This window comes from Etheostoma spectabile, chromosome 4 (genome assembly GCF_008692095.1).
Source record: "Etheostoma spectabile isolate EspeVRDwgs_2016 chromosome 4, UIUC_Espe_1.0, whole genome shotgun sequence".
In the NCBI taxonomy this organism is placed as follows: Eukaryota; Metazoa; Chordata; class Actinopteri; order Perciformes; family Percidae; genus Etheostoma; species Etheostoma spectabile.
In genome coordinates, this window is record NC_045736.1 from 2,875,654 (window position 1) to 2,884,653 (window position 9,000).

The 9,000-nt window shown below is 37.8% G+C and overlaps 1 protein-coding gene and 1 long non-coding RNA gene across 2 annotated transcripts in view; one reads left to right on the forward strand and one right to left on the reverse strand.

Annotated features, from left to right (window-relative positions):
- Positions 1 to 2,028, forward strand: part of LOC116687529 (uncharacterized) — a 12,196-nt gene extending 10,168 nt beyond the window's left edge. Inside the window, exon 4 of the long non-coding RNA XR_004331579.1 lies at positions 2,018 to 2,028. This is a non-coding gene — a long non-coding RNA (uncharacterized LOC116687529). The remainder of the gene's footprint in view (positions 1 to 2,017) is intronic.
- dnah7 (dynein, axonemal, heavy chain 7) overlaps positions 1 to 9,000 on the reverse strand; it is a 170,550-nt gene that overhangs the window by 91,330 nt on the left and 70,220 nt on the right. Inside the window, 4 exon segments of the mRNA XM_032512912.1 lie at positions 1,973 to 2,194; positions 3,880 to 4,011; positions 4,228 to 4,404; positions 6,216 to 6,398. Coding sequence (XP_032368803.1) covers positions 1,973 to 2,194; positions 3,880 to 4,011; positions 4,228 to 4,404; positions 6,216 to 6,398 — 714 coding nt within the window.

Consider the following 9,000-nt stretch of genomic DNA (forward strand, 5'->3'; position numbering starts at 1 on the left):
CAAAGTGCTTCACAACAAAAGGAAGCATTTAACAACTCTCATTAATACAATACATCACAAAAAACAAAAGAATAACACGTACACATAAGACCAGCCAAACCACCCTACAATCTAGTTAAAAGCCTCTTTAAAAAGCAGAGATTTCAACTGAGTTTTAAAGTTTACCACAAAATCTAAGCAGCGCATGGAAGGAGGCAAAGCGTTCCACAACCTAGGTGCAACAACTTGAAATGAGCGGTCCCCCCTAGTTTTAAAATGTGTAAGGGGGGCAACTAATAGTCTCTGGCCTGTTAATCTCAGACTACATGAGGATGTACGCAGCTGTATCAGGTCAGAGATGTATGGGGGGGCCTGTCCTTGTAGGGCTCTAAAAGTTAGGACAAAATTTTGAAGTGCATTCTAAATATCACTGGTAACCAATGAAGTGAAGCTAAAACTGGAGTAGTAATAGTGCCCTTTACTCGTGTGGGGTTAAAAGCCTAGCAGCAGAATTTTGGACAGTCTGGAGACGACAGATCCTTCTTATTAAGGAAATAAAAAGACTGTTACAATAGTCTAAGCGAGACAAGATAAAAGCATGAATGATCATCCAACTCGGCTTTTGACACCAAGGCTCTTATCTTTGAAATGTTCCTTAATTGAAAGAAACAGTTTTTAATAAGTTGTTCGAGTGTTTCTCCAGAGACATGGCCGCATCAAAAACAAAACCAAGCTCCTAGACTGGGCTGAACAGACGAACCTAAGTCACCAATGTGTTTCTTAATCTATGGGATGCTCTGCTCCGGAGCAAAATTAAAGTTTCAGTCTTGGCTGAGTTCAACATAAAAAGTTGTCATTTACCACTGCTTGATCACTCAGACAATTCATTAAAGATGACAGTTTAAATAACTCAGTAGGCTTAAAGGAACAGTATAACTGAATGTCATCTGCATACAAGTGATAAGAGACATCCTGAAACGGCATTATCTGTCCTAGAGGGAATATATACAGAAGGAAAAGAATCGGTCCCAGGACAGAACCTGAGGAACACCACTCGATAAACCTGCAGTATTGACATGTTCTGATTTATATAGACACTAAAAACTTCTACCAGTAAGGTAGATGAAAACCATTTCAGAGCTGATCCAGATATCCCTAATAGAGCTGAGTTTATTAAGCATATATTGTGATCAATATGTCAAAGGCAGATGTAAGGTCACAAAAACTAACACTGATGCTTCCCAGAATCAGCAGACATCAAAATATCGCTTGAAACTTCACAAGTGCGTTTTCGTTAGAATGTTTTTTACGGAAACCTGATTGATATTTATCAAAAATATCATGTATGTAATATACCCATGACAATTACTAATATACATTGTGAATTAACTACAAAAATGTCAAACAGTTCAGATTTTTTAAACAAAGACAATTTATAAAGAAGAATATCTCAATTCCACTTGTATGCAGAAACTGTGTGATTTATTTTTCTTTGCTGTGAAAACTTTGATTTTCATCATTCTCCATGATAACATTGTATAAAACATGTACTGGCAGCAAATTCCAGGCAGGTAGTGCCATGGAACAGAGATAGAAGCACAAACATATAAAGGTCACACAAATAGAAAAAAATTGAGGTTCTTTCTTTCCCTACAGTCTGAGGAAAAGAAAGAAATATAAAGGTATGTCATTCTTCTATTCCACAAGTGCTTGATTTAGAACGTAGAGGGGACTGTCTTGTGTCTTTGTTGTCAGTTATTGTAGTAATGATGGTGCAAACAAAAGTACTTTATAGTATAACTATTTGTATTCTTTACTGTGACAGAAGGATGTTTGGTTTTGGTGCCATTCTTAGCTACTAATATGTAAACCACAAATCAAACTTCTCTAAGCTATTTCCATAAGCAGCTTATAAAGAAGTAAGTCACGCATTTCACAGTGTATTTCAGACATCACTCAAGTAAAACAAAAAGAAGATCAGAAGCAGCCCTACCTCTTTAATGAAGCGATATTGGTAGATAGTTCCGTCACTAGGCAGAGGCACTGTGAGCTGTTTAGGTGGCGCCTCAACACTGGCCAGAATGCCGTGGCAGGTACGGGTATCATCACTTAAAGGGCCGTCCAGTAGCTCTCTGACCACAGCATCAAACTTTACCTGGCCTGAATCGTCACAGCTAGCACCCACTGACCACACCAGGCAGAACACAAAGATGCCCTGTGTAAAAGGAAAGGACAACCATCACTTTTAAAAATTATTATTTGTGTATATAATGGGTAACAATTAGTACAGGGTGGCAATGGTGAAAAAATTCTTCAATTCTCACAGCTAAATGCCAGACCTTTAAAGTCTTACTTAAATTCACAAACACATTTTTCATAATGTTATTTTGTTATTTTTCTAAGGTACTTATTGATTAAACAGTAACCCAAAATTAACAAAAACATGTTGTTTGTAGGGAATTACAAAAAATATGTAAAGATGTAGATACACACACACCAAAACAAAAGTAAAACATCAAAAATCCCTGAGAAGAGATAGGGTTTGCAGTCAAAAATCTCATTGGCAAGGTTTACAATGATTGAACTAATTAAAATGTACATGTAAATGTCTCAACCAATCACTTCATGAGGCAAACAACTGAATCCACATAGAGAGATGTCTTTGTTGGGGGAAAAACAGCAGGCATAGTGAAGGAATTGGAAATGGCCTATCATGAGGCTTAGCAGCCTCATGATAGCTCATGCTGTTAAAAGGCTGATTAATTCAACACTTTGATAATGACTGGCTGAGAAACATGGGAGAGAGGGTTGAAAGGCATTCATCAGTGCAGCGTGCCACAGGGGGATAATAGCAGTGCTTTCAAAAGACAGGATTCAGAGGCAAAAAAATAAATTGGAACTCAGGCAGGGGGCAGAGGAAAGGGCTCATCTGCTTAAACTTTTCCACTCTTTGTGTTTACTGTTTGCTCAAAGAAATCATTTTTTGGATGTGTGTTTATGGAGCAATGCAACGGATACCACAATGGCCAATGCCAAAGTTCATTTTTTTGTTTTTCAGTTCACAGCTTAAGCTGTGAACTCATTGTTTTGATGTAAGAATGCAGAGGTAACAGCAGTCTGACTTGAGCCAAAAATAACACAATCAAGCTACACATAATAGGGATGTATCCAATTTTTCTTTTCAAATATTAATACTAATATGACAATTTCATGAAATTTGTCAGAGCTTTGGCTTGTGAACTAGGCATTCACAATTTGGGAACTAGTGAGTGGGGAGAACTGAAGTTAGGAAGGGTCCTAACTTCTATATGAGGTAAGGATAGAATTGGCGTTATTGGTGTGTCAGCATGTTGCAATGATAGCCTGTGTTGGGTCATGCATGGCCATTGTCCCCTGTAATTTTGCAGTGTATCTGGCACCATTGACTCTTGTAAGTCCCCATCATGATAGAGAGCTGCCTTCTTTCACTGACTTCCTGTTTTCTCTTGCCATTCAGCCTAGCAAACCAGTGATTTCACTCGATTATGTATTGTTTTGCCCCCAACATGTATTTCTGCTTCCACAAGCAAAACACAAAATGTCAATAACAGACTAAACTAAACTTGACAGTGCCATTTGCAATTTTATCACACATATTCTCAATTTGTATCCTAAGAACAGTACAATGCGTCATTGCAGGCAGGGATGACTGTAACGTAACTGTTTAATATAAACATCTGACTTTGTAAAATTATTGATATTGATACTTGTGGGTTTACACATTCAATTAATATCTTATTTTTGTTATTTGATACTATAATAATAATAATAGCTATACTATATACTATACGTGCTATACAATTAGTAGCAGTAGTAGTAGTAGTAGTAGTAGTAGTAGTAGTAGTAGGTGTGTAGACAAACCTCCAACCAGGAGCAAACATCTTTTTCATTCATGCCCTTGATCTTTGCTTGGTCATGAAACTCATCAATCATACAGTCCATAAGATTCATCAGGGACTTGACTAGATTGGCATCAGATGTTGGGGACAGCTCCTGAAAGCAAAAACAAACAACACACATTAAAACTCCAACAGAAGTGATGTCACAATATACTACAGGACTCAAGTCAATAAAAAGTTTAGTTGAATAAACATTGTTGTCTGAAACTGAAAAATAATATATTTATATTTTTGCATTTTTGCAGATGAAAAAATCCCTTTGAGTAAAATAAGCTAGACAAGAAACTATTTCCTGAGGATGGTTAAGCACCTTGGTGGCCTTTCGAATGAGCTGTAGGCAGGCTGGCAGTATGCGGTCAAAAAGGGCAGTGATGAGATCTTTGTATTCTGCATTGACTGTGGCGGGCAGGGTATTGAGCCAGGACAGCATAAGGGGCCGCCAGCCAAGCATGTGAGGCTCCATGTAGATCATGCCACAGCGAGACACCTGCCACAAACATACAGTATATCACATCCGAAAACACACATCTAAACCAGTGGTACTTATCATAAAAACAATAAATTTATAACAATAGTATTCTTTATATATCCTAACTAATGAGCAAAACGATCCAACCAGTACCCAAATTGCAATACTGTAAACTAGATGTGGACATGCAATGCAGGTGAGCATTCTAGAGGGGTTGTTGTGCCAATTTGTTTGAATATCGTAACATTTATGGAGTTCATCCAAATAGTTGCATCATATCCTTTATACTGGTAAATTCTGTAAGTGGGTGTGTACTGCGTATGTGATACAATGTCTAATGAATACCTGATGACTATATTACAACCTATTCCGAAAGAGAAGCTTCTGATGAGATCCCATAGCTCCAAGTCCCACTTAAGGAATAGCTTCAGTAAAGAGTGCAGATAAAGTTAGAACAAAAAAAAAACATGAGCAGAGATGGGTGAAGGCATAATGTATGAGCTGTAGCTAACAGATGTGCAGATATGAAAGGAAAGGAAAAAAGAAAAGTAATGTTTTAAGATAGTATATGAAGGGAGAAATAACTTAGAAAATAACTTTCATAGACAAAGAGAGTAAGAGATGAACAGTGAAGAGAAAAAGGGGAAAGAGAGATCAACAGTGCACAAAATTGATCCTGCACAATACAGAGGAGTTCTCTGTGATCAAAAATGGCGATGCCTCGGCATTCAGCAAAATAAAAGGAACATATGCCAGGCTATCGAGAATCACAAATACAATTCAGCATAATAGAAAAGTAGAGCCAGGGAGATGCAAAGGTATTCTCTCAAGGCATCTATGTATTGCAAAGATACTGCCTATAACAAATAACCCTATGGACAAGTACAATTACAAAAAAATGCATTGTTATATAGCCTTCAGAAAAATATCTTTACATTGGTTGAAATCAATTAAAAAGCAATGGAGAGGTGTTAGCAAAGTTTGACTGCATTTATTTAATAGTCTATGCTGGATATTTTCTTTGAAACACCTGCAAAAATACCTGGGGGGCTGGATAGCATGTACACGCCAAGTTGTATGCCCTCCTGGTGAATGTCATCAGTGGCTTGTAAAAAGAAGTAGCTGGTGACACTACAGGCTTAGCACGTGGCTGTCTGCCCTTAACCCGAGCCAACAGCACAGGTAGCAGTAAATATAACTATACTGCAAAGGTAACTGGATATTCCAAAATCAGGGAAAATTGAGGGAATTTAACTAGATTAAATTCATCTATGCCAATTTGCATGTTACATTGCCTCAGTTGGCTATGAAAGAAGATAAAACAGCGGAAAAAAGGAAGGCTAGTAGGTCCTGGAATGGCTAAATGCATTAAGATATTTTTAAATAACAGTCAATCCAAAAAAAGCAGTAAGTGAACTAACTGAGTTTCAAGATGAGTACTTCCTTGTGACTGTCGGAGCTTAATAACATTCATTACACCCATCTGACACTTTCATGAAGACTAAGCAGACTAACTGTGATCTGAAAATACTGAGTCAAGGATGTAATTGATAAAACCCACAAACAGTTTATACAGTTTTTCAGTAATTGAAAGGATGATGAGATAATGTGGAAGGAATGATGGAATATATTCCAAAATATGGTCAAAACAAGTGCTGCCCAATGTTACGATGAGAAAAAAACTACCATCTGTGTACACAAATAGTACTTTCTAAATAACAACAGTAAGGGATCCTTCTTTCCTAAACTACAGAATGGAAACTGAAACTAAATGGAAAAGCAGGATACGCTGTCATGAAACCCTTAATCAAAGTAAAGGTGCTTCTCACCGTGGCTGGCGATGCCACCTCAAGGTCCATGGGCTCAAAGATGAGGCTCATTTGTGGTGACATCTGAATGATCTCACCGCTCATCAGACACAGCTTCTTGTTGTCGTCGAGTACTGTGTTCATATTCTCGATCCACACAGCATCCACTGGGCCGTCAAAGATAAGCCACTTTCTGTCAGGGCTCTGAGAAAAGACAGAAATAGGATTTCTTACACCTCAACATATATAGCACAATTAAAAACAGAAAGGTCACAAGCATTCTCAATATAGTTCACACTAGTGGCCTTTGACAGATGGAAGGGATGTATGGACGTAAGGAGGCAAAAAACAGTCAGATGGGTGGATGGATGGATGATTGGAGAAATACCCCTAAGTTTTTGCAAAGCACGCACTATGCTTGTTACACACACAGGGAAGTGCAGCAGCACACACACATGCAAAAGATTACAAAGAAAAATATTATGGTTCAAATCTGCCATCATAATAGCAATGAACCAAGGTACAAACGCACCTGTTTTTTAAAGGGAATGGGAGATGACACTCTAGTTGGTTTATTGCATGTTATGTGCATCCAAAACACACCTATGAATTAATGAAGACCCCAAGTACAACCCTTTTGAACCACGTGCCCGTCGCACAGACCCTTATTTTCCGCTGTCAAACTAGCAAAAGTGGATTTGGACAAACCCTAAATGCACCTGCGCCATGCACTTCACACTTCAAGTGGGCTTAGATTTTTGAAATAGCCCATAGATAGATAGATAGATAGATAGATAGATAGATAGATAGATAGATAGATAGATAGATAGATAGATAGATAGATAGATAGATAGATAGATAAATCTTTTTTGCCCCTGCAATGCTAAAATTTAGAGTTTAGAAGAAGAGCTTAAAAGTGCAGGAAAAAGCTCCTGTTCTACCACTTGGTTTATAAAGACAGTGCCTGTATCCTTCACTCATATGCATACACTGTCTTTATAACTGTATTTCTCACTAACAGAAAACCCTGTGCATATTTTCAAGGCCATGAAAGAACTCATGTAGGTCTACATTATAATCTATGCAAAGAATGTTTGTTAAATGAATGAAATTAACACCTACACTGTCATAATGGAGGTTGACAACAAGCTTCAAATCTCCAGTTAAATGGGCTGGCAAGAGCTGTGCTTTAAATTGATTTGTTGTAATATAAACAAATGGAAGATGCCTGGGCTGTGGCCATCTGGTGCTTGTGAAGAAAGTGAGTATACTGTAATGTAATGATCTGACAGAGAGAGAAAGAGCTTGGCACTGGGGGGAAAAATCACATTATGTATGCAGAGACTTTTATACACTACACTGCTGCTGACTCCAGATTAGCACACAAAAATTAGTTTAGTAAAATGTGATGCAGAAAAAAGAGAGAAAATTACTTTTTTCAAACTGAATTAAAACAAGTCTTGTTCTCGTTTTCTATTTTCATCAGCATACTGCCTCAACTGTCATAACCCCCCTCACACTCTTTATTCACTGACAAAAAAAAACAATTTGTAAAATGACAACTTTATATACAGAGCCAATTTTTTAAATGACACGTTCATTTGGAAACAATTTGAGAATAGGGCAAACAAATGATTTTCCATTATGGCATGCCTCCATGCACTGCCATCTGTAAATCGTCTGCCCATGTGTCTAGTGTGTGGACATGAATGAAAGAGCATAATTAAAGATCTAAATTTAACAAGACAGAATGTGTCTTTTGTTTACCCTGTCATTGCAGCCTCTCTCTCTACCAGCTTGAAATCAATTGGAATGTCATGCCTATTGTACAAGGATCCAGCCGGAACTCTGAGACTGAGGAGATGATAATGCCACTAAGTCTGATCTTCTCATTTCACAGGTCCATATAACATAATACATATGAGTATATTGCACCTCTGGCCACATCAGAATATGCCAAAAGTGCATGATTTAAGGACTTAAACTGTAGGAAGAAGTTATGAAACAATAACATAGCATTTGGTAGCCTTAATGTATATTTTGAGCAGACATTGTTTACGTCTCTTCTACAAGCCCATCAGTCAAGACTGTTATGAAACCATTTATTGTGGAATAAAGTTTCAGGTTAACAGTTTTGAACGTAATAAATCTGTTATAAATGTCTGTCTGACATCTCATTTCATCTTAAATTTGGATGAAAAATACTTTTACAAAAGCCTTAATCAAACTCATTTTAGGCTCCATTAGCAGAGATGAAGCCATTGTCCCGTCTGTTTCTGTTTATTTTTTACTTGATAGTGACTAAAAACAGTATGGTATTTGGCTGTGCTGTGCATGACCAAAATATTGTATCTCAGAGTAGCTCTGTGTGTATTTGTTGCAGTCTGTAGTTTTCCAGGCACAGACTCAATCAATGAGCTTGAGAAATAAAATCCCTCTGTGAGGATATCAAAAGTAGGCATCTTCCTAGCTATTCTAGTCGGCCATGTCCTAGGTGTTCACTAGGTGTGGCATCTTCACCATGATAAATATTGTGCAATCCCCTCCTTCCATCATAACTGAGTATAAATCAGAAGGATTTCAGCTTTTGAGTCTCACAATAACTAGTCTCGCCAGACCATCTATATATTGCAGAGCAGAGGAGGGTCTGGCTGATTCCAACAACATTCCAGTATGGGAGAAAAACGTGCTCTGGTTTCTTGGCATTTCTCTTAACTAGTCACAATCGCCGTGGGCAGCACTAAACTCCGCACACACTCAGCTCAAGGGAGCCATACCATAAACCCAACAGGAAGTCCGCCATTTT